The sequence below is a fragment of the Nannospalax galili genome, unplaced genomic scaffold, assembly GCF_000622305.1.
Source record: "Nannospalax galili isolate Female #2095 unplaced genomic scaffold, S.galili_v1.0 scaffold43, whole genome shotgun sequence".
NCBI lineage: Eukaryota > Metazoa > Chordata > Mammalia > Rodentia > Spalacidae > Nannospalax > Nannospalax galili.
The window spans coordinates 5,819,188-5,842,381 of NW_008353342.1; the positions used below are offsets into that span (position 1 = coordinate 5,819,188).

The following is a 23,194-nucleotide window of genomic DNA, read 5'->3' on the forward strand; positions in this document are numbered from 1 at the left end:
TAATAGCTATTACACTATAGTTAGTAGGACAAGGAAAAAGTCCATATCTGTTCAGTACAGGTGCATTTTTTCCAAATATTTTTCAATCCACATATGTCTTATCTTCCTAAATAGGTGATCATTTACTCAAGGATTAAGGTCCCAATTTAAAATTCTTAGCCTTTCCCTGGTCAGTTCACAGGTGATCCAAATATCTTTGCTGAATTGGCAAGAAATAAGAATTATGATGCAATGAGGCTGCTCCCTAGACTATTAGATGGAAAGATAATTTTCTTTAAGACAGAGACAAATTTTGCTGATTGCATTATGGTTTCCACATGGGAAACCGATTACTGGCGATCATACATCCTCCCCAGTGCCCAGTCCACCCCACATCTCTTTCAAGGTAACATTCTGGTTGAATAAGTCATGAATATTTATGTGGTGACACACTGATCTTAGATTTGTGCCCATCAATCTAAGTGATGAGACCATTCCATGGCCACCCAAGTTTCCCGTAACTTTTTGCTCGCAAGTAAAATCTCCCGTCCCCGGGGCCACTTACATCATACTTTCCGGTTCTACCGCACATGCGCCAACTGCCTTTGTGACATTCACAAGAAGAGCTTGGTTTATTCCAACCAGGAGGTTCACAAGGGATTGAATGCCACCACACTTCCGGACAATGACACGGTTTTCATGTTCTTGACAGCATTCTCCTAAGGCCCCAACAACATTCACAAGAACTTCTTCCGGCTGATCAGTTAAGAGTCCCACCAAAGTTTCGATGGCTTTATACTCCCGAAACCTAAGTTCAGAGAGAGAAAGAGAAGACTGTGTACAGCCCAAAGTACTGGGGAAAAGAACTCATAAATACCAAACGCTCATTCCACCCAAACAACAAAGTTACTGTGTAGACAATCATGCAACACCACCACCAGTCTCAGATGCTACTCTGAAGCCTGTTAAGAAAGGCTGACACCTGCTCCCAGATGCCAGCTCCAAGCCTGCCGCTCTGTCTGGATACACTACATTGCATAGCCTTAGATAGCTACGGTTTCATCCCAACCTCAGCATGTGTGAGTTCACTCTGCTAAGAGGGTTTTCCTGTCTTAGAGAAATTTAAGTGAAGAAAGCATATTAAATACATATTGGAGATGAATTCTATATTTTCATTTTTATTAAATATTTTATTTACATTAATACATGCATATAATGTGTTTGGCTCTAACCAACCCCCATTCCCTCCCCTCAAATTCCTTCCCATAACCCCACTTTTCCCTCCAAACTTTATGTTCTCTCTCTATATCTCCCTCTCATACTCCATGCAGCATTGCCCATATGTACATGAACTTAAGAACTTCTACTACAGCACGGCCTCCTAGGGCCTGCATTCTTGAAGAAAAGTGACTCTCCCTCCCCCCAGAGTCATCAATTGCCAAAAGCTCTTCAGCTAGGGATGGGACTTCATGAGCCCCTCCCCCATCCATGCTGGGATTGTGGCTGGTTCAATCTTGGTATGTCTTGTGCATGTAGTCACAGCTCCTGTGGGTTCATTGTGCAACTTCCTTCTCATGTCCAGCAAAGAGTGTCATGTCTGTTTCAGTACAGACATCCACTCACTCTGTTCCCCTCTCCCATGATGATCCCTGAGCCTTGGACATAGGGGTGTGATACAGATGTCCCATTTAGAGCTAAGTACTCCAGAGGCTCTTCTTCTCTGCACATTGACTAGTTGTTGGCCTCTGTATTAAGTCCCATTTGCTGAAAAAGAGAAGCTTCTCTGATCAGGATTAAGAGACACATTAATCTATGGGTACAAATATGATAGTTTAGGGGGTAGCTTAATATTATGTCCACATAGCAGAATAATAGTACTAGGTTTTCCCCTTGGGCCTATGGCCTCACCAGCCATGTTTTTGAGTTCAATTAACAGTACCAGGTATGGGATCCACGTTATGAAACAGACTTTAAATCCAATCAGAAAGTGGTTCATTCGTGCCATAACATAACATTCATGCCACTACTGCTTCCTGGTCTTTATTGTATCCTTTCAGGGTTCACACCTGGATGACTTTTCTCCACTGGTAGCATGTATAGAATCTTCCAGCACTATGAAAGCTAACCAGTGGGAATAGGGCTTCCACCTTGGCACCAAGTTGATTTCACCACATTCTATGACTCAGATATGTGATGTCTTCAGTAACAGGGTCTTACCATCGAGTTCTGGAGGGTAACCAAAAGCAATGGCAATAGCCTGTCATGTTTGGGGGCAGAGATCTGTGAGACCCCACTGATCATCAGTTTGAAAAGAGGCAATGCATACCTGGCACTGAGTTTTTTAATCTGACAATCAACGGTATTGGGGGAGGCATTGTTCCCATTATAGGGTAGTACCATGTAAACCCCTTTTATGTATATATATATATAATTTAAGATGCTTCTATACTAGTAGACTTCCATATGGCATTTTCAAAGGTCTTTAGTGTTGGTTATCCCTCTCCAGACCTCCTGCTCTACCTGCCCTCCCATCCCCACCCCAGTTAACCCTTACTATTCCATTTATTCCCTTCCCCCTTCTTACCATGTGTGTGCTCACTTAATTTATTTCATAAATCTCTCAAGCAAGTAATAGATCTAGTGCTACTCTGATTAACAAAACTGGTCTCCTCAGACCTCTCCAGTTCTAATTAATGGTAAGTTTTAGCATCTCTCTTCATGCAATATCATTCTGATTTTTTCAGTGGGCATTTAAGCCCAATGAAGCGAGCATTCAAGCGCATAGTTGAGAATTTCTGGTTTCTCCCTGTAAATTTCATCAGCGCTATTGTATCATGCTGTAGACGAACTTTTACTGCACTAATCTGATGTTTGAAATTTCATTAAGGTTGATTTTAATCTACTCAGAATTTCATCACACACTCTTAAGCAAGCTTATTTTCTGTTAGAACATTAGAATTTCTTCTTAAGGGAAATAGCAAATAGAGATAAAAGAGTTTTCTCAGAACACTCATGGGTAGTATGAACTCTAAACATACATAGAGATAAGTTTAAAGATTAAAATGAATTAAAATGTACAAGTACTGTGTATTTAAAAATATGAATACAAGGATTGAGGATACAGCTCAGTAGTAGACTGCTTCCCTAACATGTACAAGGCATTGGGTTTGATCCCCAACATCACAAAAAAATTAAAAGTAGATTAAAATAAAATTCAATGAACTCATACTTGAAAATAACAACTCTTTGTGGTTGGTTGCCATTCAGCTGAATCATCTTTAAAAAGGAAAAATAGGGCTGGAGAGATGGCTCAGCAGTTTAAAATGCTTGTTGTGAAATCATCAGGGCCAGAGTTTGGATCCCAGCACCTACATCATAAGTCAAGCAAGTGGGGCCTGCCTGTAACCCCATCTCCAAGTAGGGTGGAGACAGGAGGATCCCTGGAGTTTGGTAGCTTCCAGCCTGGCTGAAAATATGCAAGGCCCAGGCTCAGGGAGAGGCCCTGCCTCAAAGGAATAGAGAGACAGACAAGGCCCCCCAAAATCTCTGTTCTGGTCTCAGGTATGTGCACTATACACATGTGTATATACAATCACATAGAGATACACACATTAATAAATAAAATTTTAAAGATTAAAAACAGGAAAAATAAGCCACTTTCATCTGTAACAATTCAATGGACATACCTTTATAGGGAATACCAGAGAGATTTCTAATATGAATACTTGCTCATATGCAAAGCAGCCTATTACAGAGAGATATGTGATGTACCTAAAACAACTGCCTGGGATTGGGGTGGTGAGGGAACTTTCATTCGTAATAATCTTTACATTTTGTCAACTTTACCCAGAATGCATACTCTTGTGTATCACCAGAGTCAAACCTCCATAAAACCACCACTAAATTACGTTTTCTTATAGAATACTGAATGCCTTTGCTTACTTGATCACATTCTCTTTGCTGATGGAGCATTTCCATATTGCCCCTGTGACAGCTGCTAAGCGTTCTTTATTGTCGGTGTTACTGAGTAGACTGGCCAGGGGTTTAAGTCCTCCATGCAGCCTAACCAGGTCTCGGGTTTCTTCATCTTCCGCACACTGCACAAAAAGTCAAATCAGAGGTTGCCAGGAATGAAGGCATCTCAAGCATTCAGTCATCACTACAGAGGCTCTCATTGTACCAGAGGTTCCCAGCTTGAGATGCTGTTAAGGAACAGTGTGCATCAGAGCCCAGAGGGCGCACACTGAGATTCCCAGGTTCTTGTGTCCTGGAGAAAAGAAGTGTACCTGAGACACATGGATAGTGGTAGAACAAAAAGAGCTCACTGAGCAAGCCCTCTGAGAGCTGGGAGAGGTTAGGACCTCAAATGGCACTGGTCCAGAGAGTCCTGAGTCTTTACAGGTCATTTACATACTGTGAGCCTTCTCAGGCATATGGTGCCTTCCTCTGTGCATGTTCTGCCTCTTACATACGGCCCTGACAGAGAGGGGTTTCCCATCTTCTGGTTTCTATCATGTGTTAATATGGATGTCTCTCTCTACCAGAGTGCCACTTAAGATCCTTCCACTTTAGAATGATACAAAAGCAATATGAATCCACTGCAACCCGTACTGCAAGTTTTGGATTTTGATGTTTTCTTGGCAATAGCAGCAGCCTGCAGCTCTAGCCAGCTATGTGACTCCAGTGGCAAATAGCCAATGCTCTATGGTCTGCTGTGCTGCTGAATTGTGGTATCGACTAGGCCAGTTATTCAAGACATGTTTTACTTTATGTTTTCTCCATACCACAGGATTGTCAGAATAGAACCTCATCACGAGTATGGAGCATCTGCAATGATTGTTAAACTTCTCTTCAGGAAGAATGATTTCTTTTCTCTTTAATTTTAATTTTATTGAATTTTTGTGATTTTCATAAAATATAGCTTGATGGTATTTAGATCCCCTCCCCTAGTTACACCTCTCTCCAGAAAGTCTTCCCATACTGGCAGTTATCTGAGCACAGGTCTCTCCTTCTGCATGGTTTTGGTAACGCATCAAGGTTTCTATATACTTGGAAACTGTGGTGGTTTGAATAAAAAAAAGTCCCTCGTGGGTCCATGTATTTGGACACCTAGTTCTTAGTTGGTGGTGCTGTTCAGGGAGGTTATGGAACCTTTAGGGGATGCAGTCTTGTTAGAGGAAGTACATTACTGGGGACAGACATTTTGGGGATTTAGACCATCACCCAACTTCCTGTTCTTCTCTTTGCTTCCTGTGTGGATGAAGTGTTATCAGTTAGCTTCCTTTTCCTGCCCCCATGCCAGGCATTCTTTGCCATGACAAGACTCTGGAATCATAAGCTAAAACAAACGCTTTCTTCCTTAAGTTGCTTTTTGTCATGGTATCATAGTAACTCTCCCAAGCTATTCTAAGGTAACCTGGGCTTCACAGAGACAGAAGAGAGATCAGGAAGGAACCTGAAATGCCCTCTAATTAGATGGAACATGTCTACAGTGACATTCCAAAAGATAAAGGAGTGACAGGGACTGCCGATATCTTTAACAACCCCTGAAATCCAGAAATGAGGAATTCCCTTAGGAGAGTCTCTGTGCTCAGAGTAGCGGGTAGATAAATGGCATCCAGCATTTTACTCGGACACACTTGTCTGTGTCTCTGTCACTCTGACATATATATTTACTGTATAGATTTCCCCAACTGAACATTCTCCTCAGATTGTAGCACCAACAAATGATGAATTAAGCATTGATTTTGTTATTATCCTAAACCAACAGCTGTATTCTGGTAGCAGGTGATGCTGAAAGCTAATAGAATAGAATAATTTCTCATCATAATACACCCAGAGACAAAGTATGAAGTTAATCTTTTGAATATGATTTCAATTGTGGTTCTGTGATGAGTAATCATTTTATTTACACACATACATTATATATATGTATATACATATATAAATCAAAGCTATCATTATTGTGGGCTTAATTATACTCTCTCAAAATTCATAGGTTGACAATCTAACTCCCAGTACCTCAATATATGATATTTGGGGACAGGGTTTTAAAGAGGAATTTAAGGTTAGATGAAATCATTATGGTAAGCAGTAACCCAATATAACAGTTCTTCTAAGAAAAGATTAGGGCACAAACACACAAAGAAACCATGTCATGAAGACACAGGGAACAGAAAGTCAACTACAAGTCAAGAACAGAGGCCTCAGGAGAAACTGCCCTACACCCTGCAGACAGCTTCATCACAGACTTCCAGTCCCCAGGAGACAAATTCTGTTGTTGAAGCCACTCGGTCTGTGGTTGGTTGTGGCAGCCCTAACAAACAAACATAATCCCCAGCAGGAATGAATCTCCTCTCTGACTCAGTGTTCAGGATCTCCTCACTGTGTGCATCATAAGAGCTTTCCTCTAGGATGTCTGCTCTGATCAGGAAGAGGCTGGTGTGGTCAGTAACTAGCGAAACACTCACTTGTCAAGGCCGTCTTCTTCTCTTGCCCATTCTATTGTGGTAACAATCCACAATCCACACAAAGTTAGTGGAGATGAAAATAAGTAAACTCATAAAAAGATAAAGTGGAAATTCCTGACTACACACTCATTCATTCATCTGGTCTAGGAGAAACAATTTCCCAAGATCCTTGAATAAAATATGCATACAGCAGTACAGGGGTATCACATACTAATGAACCATTTTATCCTAAGTAAATTACTTTAGGAGACAATGAGAAATACACATTGATACACGTTTCTCTCTGACACACCAGAATAGGACATCTCTTATTGCCTCAGTATAGTAGTTTTCAGATCTACGCTCATGAAAAATCCTAGGATAATTACTAAAAATGCAGATCCCCGCCCCCATTAAGATTTGAAACTGGAATCTACCCACTGCCCTGTGACATGTTTTTAATGACTGTGGCACTATGTTGAGAGGAGGCTGGGGGAACCTTGAGGAAGTAGGGACAAGCTGGAGGAAGTAGGTCATTGAGAGAAGGTCTTGGGGTATATGAACCCTCCCCACTTTCTGTCTCTCTGCTTCCTGTACATTATCTCTGTTTACTTCCTGTCTCTGCGCTTCCTGTACATTATGTCTGTTCTCTCTCTCCTCTCTCCTCTCTCTCTCTCCTTTCTATACATTATCCTTGAACCTTCCTGTTTCTCTCCACTTCCTGCTCTCTCTTGGTGAGAGGAGCCTCTGCCACACACCCCTGCCACTACCAATTGAGCTGCTCCACAGTGACAACCTCACCATGACGGTCTGAAATCATGAGCCTAAATAAATCTTGCCTCTCTTGCTTCTGTCAGCTGTTTGAGACACAACAATAAGATAGCACAGCTCCGCAGAGGAGGAGACCGCGTGTTGAGAAGTTCTGCCTTCTGCCACCTCCAGCTCCACCCACCTGGTAGATGGCCATGGCGCAGTGCTCTTGAAGCTGTTCGTTCTGGCTGCTTAGGTTCTTCACGAGGTTTTCAATGATCCTTTCTGCTTTGATTGCAGCTCGATAGTTTTCCTAGGAGTGTAAACTTAGATACATATGTGGTATAATGCATGAATATGGTATTAATAACTAAGGGGAGCAAAGTGATTAGATGTCAGAGTCCAAGCTTTGCATATGATGTTAGACCCAATATTGAAATATAGTATCACACAAGTTCTGATTTAGTTAATGTACTATAGTTTAATTTTCTTTCTCTAAGAAAGCTATTTGGAAAAAATTATGAAAACCTTTAAAATTATTTTCTTAACTGAAGAAAGAAAAAGTGGGCTGGGGTGATGGCTCAGTGAACAAAGTGTTTACTGCACAATCATGAGGACCAGAGTTTCAATCTGCTACTGCCCACTTAAAAGTCAGGTGGGTAGAGAGGCCTGCCTGTGATCTCAGTACTCCAGAGACAGAGACAGGAGACCCCCAGGGCAAGCTGGCTAGCTAGACTAGACCAATCAGTGGGCTTCTGGAGAGACCTGCTCCAGTAAGGGGGTCCAGGGGAGAAGAGCACAGAAAGAGCAGAATTGGCTTGGGCACCTCTGATGCACATTCCTGCAACGTCCCCACCACTGGAATGAGCATGCTTTCATGAGAAGTCTTCAGTAGTTGAGCCAACAGAGGGATACCCCCGGCCTTCCGAATGGCTTCTTTATTGGAGTAACTTTTACTGCAGCTCCAGAGTGCCAGAGCCCCGCATCGAGCCACCTCCACATCCCTGGTCTCATACAGGCTTGACTGAGTGGGTTCTGCTGTACTGTGTGCACAATCCAGTAGAGCCACCTACAACAGATGGATACAATGTACACAGACATCTTTCTTCAGTTTTTAAATTACATTTATCTCCCTACTTATTTATTTATTTGTGTGTATATGTGTGCACACAAATGCACATGCCAAGGCATGTGTGTGGAAAACAAAGGTCAATTTGTGGGAACCAGTCCTTTCTTTCCAGGATATGGATCCCAGAGATCAACCTCAGGTTGTAAGGCTTAGCAGCAAATGTCTTTACCTACGGGGCTCTCTTGCTGGCCTGGACACAGAAGACGTTAAAATGACAGTGAATCTATCCTTCAATAGCTACAAGGTGGCTATGAAGATTACCTCTACTAAAAGTAAGCATATTTTTAAAGATATATTTTCTTTTTATTTAACCATACAATGAAATTAAAAATAAAGCCAAACTTTGACAATCAGTAATTGTCAGTAATAATTAATAATACTAAGCAGTGAAAGAAAGAAAAAAAGAAACAAAACATTTCATAACACCCTCCTCCAGATTTGGGAGCTCTTATGTTTCTTCCCTAGGAGAAAATCTCACCAAGAGAGTATTTTCTTCGTATGCCTCTAGTGTTTATAATCATAGTACTTGCAAAGTCAGGCATGGTGGTGCATACCTATAATCTCAGGACTCAGGGATCAGGGTTGTGAGTCCAAAGTTAATCTGAGCTAATATATTTGAGACCAGCCTAGATAATAGGGCAAAATCCCATTACAAACAACAACAATAATAATACTATTATTGTAACACATTCTCATCTCAGTAGCTCAGATCCAAGCTCTCTAAAACCACTAGAACTTTCTAAAGAGAACTGAATGGCTTCTATTCTTTCAAAACCAAGAGATCTCTTTGGAGAACACAGACAGCCTTGCACATATGCTACCAAAACCCATTAAACTAAATGTCTAGTATTCTCTTGTTTTTTTCCCCCCTTTGTAATAATTAAAGTCACTAAAGCCATTAAAGGAAAAGCAATTTACTAAAGCGACACAGTAGTAGATCAGGTCACCCCATGGGGGAAGTAAAACCAGGCCCCAACAGACAAGGCTGTCTGCGACACCTATGGGCTCACTGTCTTTATCGGGGATGTAGAACTCACCATCTATGGATGCCTACTCATCCTTCTTTCTCTGTTGGCCAGATTCCATAGTTTTTATCCACATAGTCACAACCACCCATGCCAAGTTTAGAAAGGAGTACCCAGACCTAAACAGGGCCTTAATTCCAATTCCAAATTCATGATTTATTTAGTTATGGCTCAAGGGGCAAGAGGGTATAGGGATGGGAAGGAGGGCGAGAGTGTGTGCACGGCTTTCAGCCTCAAATAAAATGGATAGCAAGGCAGGAAGGAAATTCTAAGACACACCAGGGCATCGGCCCCAGAGTGTCTGTCTGCAATGGTTAGTCTCATCTCTGTAAAGACTCTATTTAACTTCCCTTAACTCATGGGATAAGCCTGGTGTGAGCACCATGCCCCTCTGTCTTCACCTCACTACTCCAGCCATCCCACCCTGGGTCTGATCACACTAAGCCACTTGCAGCTTTGAATCCCTCCATGCTGTTTCCCAACCTTGGCCTCACCTTCCCGAAATGCCTTTCCTTGTGTGTCTACCAATCAAATACTCATCTCCCACAACCTGACCCTCTCCCTCCAGCCTTTCCTGGCTTTCCTCCTTCTAGGAAAACTAACTGACAACCCCCTCCTTTGCTTCTCCACTGCTCCCCTAACTGGCTCCCCTCCTGCATCTGCCCCATCCACCCTTGCCTACTCACTGCTAGACTGTGGTATGGCCATGCTCAGAGATGTACATTTATATATGTTCTGTCCCCAGTATACACAGTGCCACTCAGGAAATGTTGGAAATATTTTTCAATGAAAAGGAAAGAGGAACATGGTGACAGCGTGTCGCCTGTAGGGTTCTTCTGGACCTTGTGATATTTCCCAATGTGATGCATTCTTCCTCCTTTCTCAGACTTCGCTGCTTTTATCTGGGCATCTATTGAGACATCTCTCAAGAGTCTGGCCTCCTTTCAAGCTCCAAACCGTCTGTGGCCAGTGTCGGCCTGCCTGCCCTGGTCCTGCCTGCCCTCAGTGCCCTTGCTCCAAGGCTATAACCAGTCACCACTGTCCTCTGCATGCAGTCATCTCCCTTCAGTGCTAGTCAGAGACTCTTGCCTAGTGCTGTCTACTGCCTGCTCCACACCTAGCAAACCAAAAATGGCTCCACAGCAGTCCTGATCCTTCCCCAGAGCATTCTCAACCCAAGGATGACAACTCTGCTCTCATCCATCCAGTACTGATCATTTCTGTTCCTTGTTTAGCTGCTGTTTGAAGTTTAGTAAAATGAGGGTCAGTATCTTATCAGGTAAGTGCAATTGGATAAGTACTAAGTTCCCAAATGCAATGTGAGACTCTAAAAAAAAAAACATATTCTACTTTTATATTTTCATTCTTATAATTTATGGGAGTAGTTTCAACTGCAGCCATGCCAGTTGACCATATGATTTCATTATTTAGTCAGAATAATGATAACGATTGTAATGACTACATTTCTCCCAACATATAATCATGGAAAAGTTTAACGTACGTGAATGTTTGGGGTGTGTGTGTTTCTGTGTGTGTGTGTGTGTGTGTGTGTGTGTGTGTGTGTGTGCACCTGTTTATTTGTGAGTATGGGTACAAGTGTGACATGATGGGTGTGTGGAGGTCAGAGGACGACCTCAGGTGTCAGTCCTCACTTCCACCTTGTTTGAGGCAGGGGCCCTTGTTCTCTGCGACATATCCAGGCTAGCTGGCCTGAGAGCTTCAGATGGCTCCTCCAGTCTCACTGGGATTAAGATGTACACTTGCGCATCTAGCTTTCCGTGGGTGCTGGGATCCAACCTCTGGTCCTCATGCTTCCTCAGCAAGCACGGGGCCATCTCTCTAGCCCTAATTATGAAACAAGTCAAGCAGAGAAGCTGGAGGAATTGTGCAGCAGCTGCACAGCCAACCTCCGCAAATCTTACTCCTAGCTCTGTGTGAACGCTCCGCTCTGGTTTATGGCTTATCTAACCATCTCTTTGTTCATCTCCTGTGCAGTCTTAGTTTAGAAACAATTATATTCTATAGGTGTTCTATTATCACAAGTGAAAACATAGAATCTTTTTTAGTAGATTTTTGGACACACTTCTCTTGTGTGTATTTGAACTCAGGGCAAGAGGCACAGCTCAGGAGAGCACTTGCTGAGCACACAGAAGGTCCTGGGACTAATGCCTAGCACCACAAAATACAGCACACACACTAAAATCTGTGCCCATCCAACAGATACATGAACGCTTTATGTGTGTGGCACTGAGTTAAATGATGTGGATAGAAGGTGTAGAAAGAGAGGCTGGAAGATGGCTTAGTGGTTAAGAGCACTGACTGCTTTTGCAGAGGACCCTGGGTTCGATTCCCAGCACTCATATGGTGGTTAATAACCCAGTTCTAGGGGATCCAACGCCCTCTTCTGTCCTTCATGGGCATTGCACGACAGGGGTGCACTTACATACATGCAGGCAATATACTCATACACATAAAATAAAAATAATAGATAAAATATTTTTTAAAAGAAGGTGCAGAAAGAGACAAGATCCAACAGGACAAAGGCCAGGGGAGGCACCAGACAGGCACATCCTCACATTTCCTTCCACATTGCATTTACTTTTAAGAGACTGCAGAGTATGTGTCCCTGGATAAACTCCTATCCTAAACTTCACCCACCCACAGCTCAGGGATCATTGTGGAAGAGGTGGCAGAAAGATTGTAAGAGCCATGGTTGGTCCATGAACATAGGGAAGCAGAGGGTTTCAGGCCACTGGAAGCTTGCTCATGTGAACTTGGGGCAATGGTGGCATCATTCATGCACAAGACCCATGCCAACTCAGTCAGCCAAGGGCCCAGAGTGAATCCAGGGAACTGGGTGGAGGACCAGCCCTAGCCTGTGAACTGTTGGCCAGTTACTGCTGGGTGAGAGAGAGTAGACCTTCCTGAAGATCTCTAGATAGGCTGACTAGATTCCAGTGGATGGACTTGCACTGAGGGGCATCTGGACACAAACGCTTGACTGGGTAAGACTTAACGTGTATGACAGAATCCATGAGGTCCAGTGTGGGAGGTGGCATGAGGGGTCATATAAGGGAAGGGGTCTAAAGTTGATTAAGAACTATTGTACGAAGTCCACAAAAGCTCAATAAAAATATTTTTAAAATAAAAATTAAATTAAAATATACTTTAAATTACATTTTTCTTTTGTGTGAGTGTGTGTGTGTGTGTGTGTGTGTGTGTGTATGTGTATGTGTGTGTGTGATGTGTGGAGGTCAGAGAACAACTTGTAGGAGTTTGTTCTCTCCTTCCACCATGTTGTTTCTGGGATTTAAACTCAGGTTGTCAGTTGTGGTCCAAGCATCACTACCTGCTGAATCATCTAGCCCACCCCAGCATTTAATTTTTAAAGAAAGATGTGTTTTAGTTTTAATCATGTATATGTGTGTGTGCCTGTGTGTGGGTGTGGGCATGTGCACTTGAGTATGGGTACCAGAGGAAGCCACAGGAGTTGGATCTCCTGGAACTGAAGTTACAGGCAATTGTGAGCTGCCTGACAGGAACGCTCGGAATCAAACCCGGGTCCTCTGGAAGCAGTATGTGCTCTTAACTACTGAGCCATCTCTCCAGCCCCAGCATTCACTTTTCTATGGTGTCTGTTGACATGGCAGGAGTGTTGAGCAGAATGCCAATCTTTCTTTTTGGATGGCAGTTGTTGGAGTAATCATATTTTCAGAAGATTTCAGCAAGTCTTGTACACAGAGAACAATTTGACAAATGCAAAACAAATAAACAGTATCCACGTTTTTCCACATTTCTGCACTCTTCCTCTGCAATACAAGTAGTCATTTCAGAGGCTTCTCTATGAGCAGTTCTGTGCATATTTCTAGGTCACAGATCTGATCGTTGTATGTCTTTCTACAGGTAGCCACCTCTTTAAAAACTGATAGCAGAAGTATCAATACTTGTTGATCCAGTTATGATTTTCTATAATATTAAGTAATATTCATCTTATTCCTTGCTACTAATACTCTTCTGAAACATAATACCGATAGCTGAGCATAGGTGCTTTTCATGGACACACTGCAGATTGCTTCCGTGGGTAAATACTATTGACGTCTAGGCTGTTTTCTGTCTTCTAACTCACAATAAGGTAAACAAGCAAACACCTGCAGCCTGACTGTTGCCAGGAAGGAGAGTCCTTAAACAGGGTCACTGCATCCAAGGCCAGGGCTGCCACAAGCCTCATCATTTCTTTTGCCTCCCCTTCCTTCCCACCTCCATTCCTCCCTCTCCCCTTCCCCTTCCATTTTCTCCCTTTTACTCCCCCCAAGGAATTGAACCCAGGGCCCCATGCATAATAGATATCTCTATCGCTGAGCTTTATCACAGTCCTTGTATTATCTCTGATCTACCAATGCCACAGAGGACCATCAAGTCTACTTTTAAAATTCTCTATTTCTTTGAAATTTGAGATTGAACGTGTTTTTATGGTCCCTTGCTAACTAATATAAATACATGAACATAATTCTTAAGGACACATGATGCCAAAAGAAAACTCTCAGAACAGACCCTCGTGGTTCAATATGGCCAGAGCAGTGGGGAAGGCCAGGCGGCAGGAGGTGTGGGAGGCAGCAGGCCTGTGAGAAGCTGTGCTACTCACCAGCTTGGTGATTCCCCCGTGCTGTCTCACAGCCCGATGGGCTCTCTTGAACTTGGCAACATTTGCAATCGTCTCAGCTGCCAAACACTTCAGACTCTTGTGTGGAGAATCAAGTATATTAACCATAATTGGTAAGCCCCCAAGGTCAACAATATTACGTCTGATTTGAGGATTATGACTGATTTCCTTCAGGATTTTTAATGAACCAATCTATGTGGGGGAAAAAGTGACAGATGAATGAGTGTTTAATATATAACTAGTGCCATGTTTTTAAAAATTCCAAGTCTACCTAAAATCCCTCCCCAATTAAGTTTTCAAGAAATAGTTTCCATCCTCAGGGTTACACATCCTCTGTATTTTCCTTCACTTATATAAACAAACACCTTTCATTCCAAAAGTACAAGAAGTCAGTAGGAAAAAAGCAAGAGCAAGATGAAAATCAGAAAGAAAAGAAAATGTGGAGAAGCAGCAGGTTGACATCAGCGCTGACAGCGGCTAAAAAATGAGACAGCGAGGCATGGTAGACATCCAGAACTTCTAGGAGCATCATGAGAGGAAGCCAGCCACTGCAGCAAAGCCCTCACCTTGCATTTGACTTCATCTGTATCAAGCAGATTTATTAAGACTTCAAGGCCTCCAACGTCTCTGATCGCCAGCTGACAGGTCTCTTGAGCTAAGTTGAAATCTCTCATGGAACACAAGGCAATCACCGTTGCAGTCTGATTTCCCCCCTAAGAAGATGCAATGCCATATATAAGTTAAATAAAATCATGTTCCCACAGAATTGAGCCCATGAGCTAGAAGGGTGTTCTCGCTATACATGGCACATTAAAGTTTTAAAAGTTCTCTGAGTGGCTTATAATTTGCTAAATGAATGATGGCGAGCAGAAACATGGAAAAGCAGTGAGGGGCATCCTAAAGTGTTACTCCAATTAAGAGCCAACACTTAATGTGAGTCTGTCTTCTTTAAATAGCTACAACATTGGGTGACATTAATGTGTTAAAGAGAGTCCAGGGGCATGCCTTGAGAGAAGCAGCAGGTTGGCATCAGTGCTGACAGTGGATAAAAAATGAGACAGTAAGGCACGGTGACACCCATGGCACCCATGGCTGAGGAGTGCAAGTCAGATGTTGAGGTGGCAAATGGTCCCCTAGCTCTTGGTTGTTCAATACAATCCTCATCTAAATATTATTCTTACAGATTAACAGATAGACAAATATATACATTTGGCCTTTGTCTAGTTTTCTAACACACAATTCCTAAAATCCTTGTAATCTTCAAAATGATAGGTGGTAATGAGCTGGCTGATAGCTGATAGACCTTCCGTACATGGGTCCAGCGTGCAGGTTTGCCAAGAGAAGATCAAGGTAACTCTAAAGGGTTGGAACTTTCAGCTATACCAGCTAGCCTTGGGGAGGGGAGAGGGTCTGAAGGTTAAGCTGATCACTAAAGGACAATGATTTCATCAATTGTGTCTATGAAATGCAATCTCCATAAAAGTCACAAAGAACATGACACTCCTGGGGAGGCGTGTGCCCAGAAAAGGATGGGCACTCTGGTCCTTTCCCCATAACCTTGCCCACTGCACCTTTTCATTGCTGTCCTTTGTAATACCCTTTATAATAAATCAATGAGCATGTGTCCCGGGGTCCCATGAGCTGCTCTAGAGTTCACCAAATCTAAGGGTAGGTTGTGAGAACCCTACTTATAACCAACCACAGGCGTGAGTCACAGCAGGCCACCTACTCACCAGCTTGATGGGCATCTAAAATGTGAGGAAGGGCAGTCTTGGGGTGACCACCACCAAAACCATCTCAGTATCAGAACAGAATGGGATGGAGCACAGCAGCTGATGCCCGCTACTGGTGGGGTTGCATGCTTGGCGAGGGAGAAACTCTCAAGCTATCTGAAGTCACTAAAGTATTCTATGTTGACTGTCAGTGTGACAGCAGAGGAAACACTGTTCACATGTGTACATGGAACAGAGAAGCTGGAGAAAGGGAAACCACCTGATAGTGGCAGAGCAGCAGGACTGGGGCTTAGATAAGATGAGGGGAGGGCTGTGGGGAAACAGGAAGCCATTCCCAGAAGACGTGGGGTTGGGGGCATGAAGAGGGAAAAAGCAAGCTTCACTGTTGTGAGTGAAACATTGGCCCCAAATAGTAAATAACCAGGAATTACACAGCCGAGGAGCGGTGGCAAACTGTTCCTTTAAAATTGAAAGCACGCCTTTAATCCCAGCACTTGGGAGGCAGAGGCAGGCCGATCTCTGTGAGTTCGACGCCAGCCTGGTCTCCCTAGTGAATCCAGGACAGCTGGGGCTACAGGGAGACCCTGTCTCAAAAAGACCAAAAAAAAAAAAAATTAGAAATAAAACAGTCGAGAGATTAAAAGAAACCAATTGATCAGGGAACCAAATCTACCAGGAGATTGAAACTGGAATTCACTGCAGGAATTCCCAACCAGTGCCCACTGGAGAACACAGCAGAGCACACGTGACCTCTGCTGCTGTGGCTGCTTGGCAGCTAGATGGGACTCGAGCACCGAGCAATTCAGAAAGAGGCAGAGGCAGTATTTCTCTTAGAGCTAAGAATAAACGAGTTTTGCAGAAGGTGTTCATGATGACTGCCTCTGATTCTGCTTCAAAGCAGTACAGATGGCTCCAGAGCCGGTCTCTCAAATGTAGACAACTTCAAAATACGTTTATTTTCATTTAGTCATTTTATGCTACCATTAGCTATCCAATATATCACGTAAACAAGTTTTCTATGATTCTACAGTTTGAACGTCCCCCATCCCCAAATGCACATTGAAGTTCCATTGTCAATGTAACAGTGGAATTAGGTAATGAGGACCCCCACTCTGTGGAGGGATTAGTGCAGTGTGGACTTGGCTATCCTAGAAACTATGGGCTCACTTTATACCTGATGCCCTCTGCCCAGCTGATACAGCAAGAAAGCCATAACCAGATGCCAGCACCTTGAGGCTGGCCTTCCCAGCCTCCAGAACTTGAGAGATAAAAGCCTTTTTTATTAGTTTCTTTCTAAGTCTTCATATTATATCAAAGCATCATAAAGTGGACTGACATAAAAAAAAATAACAGGAGCATTGCATATTTATATGTTAAAAATACATATTTATGATACATGTTTCCTTATTCATGTTTAATGTATAAATATGAAAATTATCAATTAAGGATATATTTTATATAATAGATAATATATAATAGGCTTCACAGAAAATAGAAACAACAAATTGAAAGTGTCCACCTTCATAACACACATATACACACCCATTTCTGTGAATTCTTTATTTTCACAGAATATAATTTATTACCTTTTATTACTTTATTATTTATTACTTTTTAAAAAATATTTTTTTATTTTATGTGTATGGGTGTATTGCTTGCATGCATATAAGTGTACCCATATCATGCAATGCCCGACAAGACCAGGAGAAGTCATCTGATCCCCTGGAACTGGAGTTACAGATGGTTGTCAGTCACCATGGGGGTGCTGGGAATCAAACCTGGGTCCTCTGCAAGGGAGTCAGTGTTCTTAACCACAGAAACATCTCTCTAGCCCCCAATTTATTACTTTTAAAGAAAGAAACTAAAAAGTGATTATTTAAAAGTATACACCAAAAAGTGAAGAGGGAAAGATTTAGACTTAAGCTTTCTTAAGAAAAATCCTTTCACTTCTTCAAGACTGGCATGTGACAACATCACTGGCCCGGTCCTTTTCCCTCTACCATGGTGACTCAGAGAATCCTCACAGTGAAGGGGTGGTTCATAACCTACATGGAGAATACATTGTTTTTGTGTCTTTTTCTCCTATCAAGAGAAATGTAGCTGCCACCATTTACTTACAGTTGACTTCAAGGTCCAAAATAATAAATCCTCTTCTTATCTAGTTATCAATTCCATCATTTGGGGGCACAAAACTCCCAGACACTAGTGTATTCCATTTTTCTTTTAGAAAATTAAAGGTAGAAAAAAATGGCAACCACAAAGAAGGGCATGCATGTTAACCACCATCAATGAAAAGAAATGAAACATTACATGACATCTGATGGGGGACTAGAGGACAGTGTGGATGTAGGATGAGGGTATAATGATGATCAAGATGTTTTGTATGAAATGCACAAAAATTCAATAAAAATACATTAAAAAGAAATTGAACAATTCACAAAAAAAGAGAAAAAAATAAATAAGAGGGAAACTCATTTAATAAGGCTGCTTTTGAAAATTTCAATGTTTAAAAAGGAGTCAGAGAGTTCCCAGGAGGGCGCCAAAGGAAAGAACTAGGCTTTTACATTAAGTGTTTGAAAATTCAAACCAAGAGCTTCAGGTGGAGTGAGTTCTCCAGGGAGAGGGTGCATCCTTAAGTGTGGCTGAGGGAGCACAGGTGATAAGGAGCAGGGTATCCAGTCACAGCCTCCTCCCGCCCAGGGGTCTTCAGTGACCAAGAATATACTATTGAGAATTTTTGGTTGTACACTGGTGGTCCAGGACTTTCTGGACTGCTGCTCTTGATTTTTATTTCTTCAGTAGAATCTTCTGCTTATACATTCAGTTCAATCTTTGTGTGCTTCTTCAAGTAGGAATTTGAAAAAGCAAAGGATTACTTTTTCTCTCCTAGACCATTTCTACTTTTGAACTTTATCCCATTATTTACATCGTAATCAGTAATATATGTATTTTTTAAAGTCATTATTGTAGTAGATGTCTAAAAGGTGAGAACATATATTTTTCTGAATTATCTGTCTCTAGGCAAATTTCAGAGTCAAAGAACAGGCTCACATTTATCACTATGAAGCTAGATCCTTACAGAAAATATTTTCTGTAAATCAGCTTTGTCTGAAAATCTGGAAACATATTCATAGGCTTGAGGGATTTTTTTTAGAACGGTTTTATATTAGGAAAAGTTAGTTTTTCCACATTTCAGGATTTCCCTCTACTCTTGTCAGTGACCACACTCCCAAGAGGATTATAAATCTCTCAGAATGAATACCAGAAGACGGGAGCCAAAATATCCAATGCACAGAGCCACAGATGTTGGCCAATTGCTATTCTTCTAAATACCAGCTTTGTCAAAGAATTTCGAACACTTCTACCTTGCCCAGATGCCTTAAATATCTAGCTGAGGAAGGGTGGTGCAAGCATGCTCTTTTTTCAATTAAACCTCCCCTGAGAACATAATTAGTTGCCAATACTTATTTTCCCATTTTATCACGCATTTGTATTTGTGAGGTTTTAAGAGCTGGAGAAAACATAGTAAAATATATTTTAGTAGTTTCTGACAGACTTGAGAAATGTTTCCCATAAAGTTTTCCATTTCTGAAATGAGTGCAATTCTTCTGCTGGTTGTCTTCAACCCAGCTTCTTCTCAGTGTCTCCAGTCTTCAGGCTCTGCAACTCACAGTCCTTCCTATAGGCAAGAGTTTGCTCCTGGTCACACTGCAACATGCAGAGAGAGAGTAAATGCCACTTTCTCCAGCTTTTGTTAAACTGTTTTTCTTTTGTATCATTTTACTATGAATGGTATTGTTTTTTAATTAAATTTTTTAATTTTTAAGTGTATAAGTGTATTGCCTACATGTATGTAAGTGTACCTGTGTTGTGCAATGCCCATTGAGGACTGAAGAGGGCATCGGATCCCTCAGAACTGGAAATAAGGTTGTTAGCCACCATGTGGGTGCTGGCATTCCAACCCAGGTCTTCTGCAAAAGTAGCCAATGCTTTTAACTGCTGAGCCATTTCTCCAGCCCGTTATCAGGATTTTTTACTTATGATGATGAGGACTGGTTGAGGGCCTACCTCATGCTAAACCTATGTTCTATCACAGAGCCACAATCTCAGCTCCTCCACTCCAATCATGGTAAATACTAAAGTCACACTGGGCCTTTACATACATTGAATGAAATTTATAAGAGTTGTTTTTATCCCTTTACAGAGACAAATCATTGATTGGTAGTGAAAGTTTGAATGAATTAGTACTTTATATGACACTTCTTTTTTATTGTTTGTATGTGTAGGTGTTTGTGGTGCACATGCATGTACATGTGTTCACATGTGTGCAAGTGCATGTGTATGTGCATGCATGTGGAGGTCAGAAATTAACATTAGCTGACTTCTTTGATGTCTTTTCATCTAATATATTGAGGCAGGGTCTCTCACTTGAACCTAGATCTCGATAATCCTGTTGGCCAGATTCACTGTCTCCACCACCCATGTGCTGGGATTACAGGCAGGCCCTCACACTTACCCAGCATTTACATGGGTGCTAGGGATACAAACTCCTGTTTTCATGCTTCCATAGCATGTGCACTGAGTCATCATCAGCCCAACATTTCTTTTTGAAAGGCAGGATGAATTAAAGATATTTTTCTAAACAATGTTTTTACTGCCTACAATAAAATCTCTGAAATAAGGAAGTATTTAGTATCTGCTGTGTAGTGTAATGCCCATCTCTCCCTTTCTATGAGGAAGAAAGAAACTTTCAATAGGTTGAGATAAACAATGTTTTCAAGTGACCTCAGGTCACTGTGTTCTTTGAGTGAGTCAATGTATGGCACGCTTGCTATTTGCCGAGTCTCATGACAGGCACTGGTAAACAAAACTAGTCCAGATCCTTGCTTTCTTGGATCCTATGGGATAGTGGAAGAGAGAGATTTTAACTTTTTAAGTCCCCATGAATGAAAAATTTGTCTGAAAAGGACTACAGGGCAGAGGAACACAGCAAGCTTGGATAGGGAAGAAGAGCTTTAGCAAACCTAGGTAATAACCCCACAGTGAAAAGATGTGTGACCCAAAATCCAAGAAAGGAGGGACTTTCCCTGGCAGCAGAGAGGGTGACATGTAGTATGAGCAGAAGTCCTGTGGTGATTTGGAACATGGCCTGGTTGAGAGCTCAAGGTCAGTGTGGCAGAATCCTGAATTGGAGAATGGAGCAAGATGAGCCAGGCACCCAGCTGGGAAACTACAGAGGCCATCCCAGAGGCCAAGCTGGGGGTTTTCATCTTTACATTTTTGAGACAGGATCTTTCTCTGTAGCTCAGGCTAGGCTTGAGCTCACTATACAGTCAAGGGTGGCCTCCAACTCCAGATCCTCATGCATATACTTCTTTAATGCTGGGAATACAGGTCTGCCACCACCACGCCTAGCTAAACTGCAATCTTTATTTCAAGATTGGCTGGCATGAGCTAATGGCGTTTCTCAGAGATCACTCCAGCGAAGTTCCTGGCTGGAAGAGCTGAGTGCGAACGTGCAGAAACATTTGGCTTCCTGCAAAGTTCCAGAGAAATAGGGAGGCTGGAGTGGAAGGCTGAGGTGAGTCATTGGGCACCATAAAGGAACTTTGGAAGTGAAAATTTGCTGGGGTTTCCTTTGCTTTGTTCAGGAAAGGATACAGTAAACTGAAACTCCAGAGGCAGGATCCTCATTGGCACTTATTGTCAGGGGCCCCCCTAACCCAGTGAGGCAGAGGGAGAGAAAGGGAGGCACAGTCCCACCCAGATGCCGCTACTGTCCCATGCCCATCAGAGTACAGAAGTACAGAAGGAGCAGTGAGACCAAGAAGCCACAGCCACCACAGCGTGTCCAGCTGACTTTGGATGTTCTCAGCATTTTCCCCTCTAAACGTACAACTTAGAGCAAGAAAAGTGAAGCCCATCCATCGTCTATCCATTAATGCTGACAGAGGGCCCAGTGCCCAGCAGAGCTTGACTTCTCTCAGGATCAGAAATAGTAAAAGGTGCTCAAGTGGGTGGCATATAACCAAGTGAGTCAAAGCAGTAAAATCCATCCCTTGGCCCTCTATTCACAGCTGTGTTTTATACTGTGGAGTCAGCATTCATAAACGCAAGACTCAACAGAGCCCCAAAGAAAAAGAAAAAAAAAATACTGTTTATAAGAAAGAAAAAGAAAAAAAATGTGTGTGCATGCATGTGTGTGCGTGTGTGTGTGCATGTGTGTGTCCTTAAAGAAAATCAGATTTAGGTTGTTATTGTGCAAGTTTACTAAATTTTTATTTAAACTGGGTAAGCAACAGTACAAGAATTCTATATGCATTCCTTCTAAATAGCTATGAAACATTAATGGAAATTGGCAATTTACTGAAACATTCTAGTGATGGCCATGAGGAAAAAAAGTGTAGCAAATGTAAAGGCTTTCCAAAAACTTTGGGAGAATGAACTAAATAATTACCATATTTAAAAAATATTTCAGTAAAGTAGCTGTATAAAGGGTAACATTCTAAAAATGAATAATTCTCAATCCATAGCCTGAGTATAACTGAAATATGTAACTTGAAAAATCTCTATGCCTGGAGTAGTAATAGTAATTTTAAAAAATCTATGACTAATTTAACAAGAAATGTTTTAGATATGTGGGTGGGGGAAGTTAGGGCATTTAGCAAAGTATATAAAAGACTAAATAAATGAATGGGGCACATTCCTGAATGAGGTAACTCAATGTCATTAAAATTGTAATTCATCCAAAACTAACCTAAAAATTCAGGTAAACCAAACAAAACCTCCCAATTTGTTTGTTTTGTTTTGTCTTGTTTGAGACAGGTTTTCCTGTAGCCCCAGCTGGCCTGGACATACTATGTAGACCAGGCTGACCTGGATATCATAGCAATCTGCCTGTCTCTGCCTCCTGAGTGCTGGGATTAAAGGACTGCATCACCGAGCATGAGAGGGTGGACTCCAACCTCAATCAGTGCAGCAGCTGTGATCTCAGCAGACTGCCAGAGAGTACGGGATCTGGCCTCCATCTGGCATAGGGGCTGAGAACACAGGGGACTGCCTGAGAGCACCCAGATCCTGCCTCCACATGGTGCTGATCTGAAGTCATCAGTTCCCTCCAAAATAAAACCTGAGAGAATCTTAAACCTGTAATAACCAGCTTTACATAACCAATAAGGAAAGGACTTAGGCACCTCCATAATACAAACAGAAGCATACTTCAACTTAATTTTCATATCAGAATCACAAACAAAAGAAATTCACATGCCAAAATCACAACAAAGGAATAATAAAATGGAAAACCAAAACACTATGTCTCCACCAAACTCCACCAGTCCTGTAGAAGAGTTCTACAAGGAGAACCCCCTGGAGACAACCCAGGACACTGAATTTAAAAGGACAATCATGCGGGTCATGGTGACACATGTCTTTAATCCCAGCACTTGGGAGGCAGAGGCAGGTGGATCTTT

At 42.1% G+C, this 23,194-nt stretch overlaps 1 protein-coding gene across 1 annotated transcript in view; it reads right to left on the minus strand.

Moving 5' to 3' along the window:
- Armc4 (armadillo repeat containing 4) overlaps window positions 1-23,194 on the minus strand; it is a 193,249-nt gene that overhangs the window by 113,905 nt on the left and 56,150 nt on the right. The window contains exons 10-15 of the mRNA XM_008850554.2: window positions 14,559-14,705; window positions 13,975-14,184; window positions 8,005-8,247; window positions 7,381-7,491; window positions 3,922-4,076; window positions 545-787 (exon numbers count right to left, since the gene is read on the minus strand). Of these exons, the coding sequence (XP_008848776.1) occupies window positions 545-787; window positions 3,922-4,076; window positions 7,381-7,491; window positions 8,005-8,247; window positions 13,975-14,184; window positions 14,559-14,705 (1,109 nt within the window). The remainder of the gene's footprint in view (window positions 1-544; window positions 788-3,921; window positions 4,077-7,380; window positions 7,492-8,004; window positions 8,248-13,974; window positions 14,185-14,558; window positions 14,706-23,194) is intronic.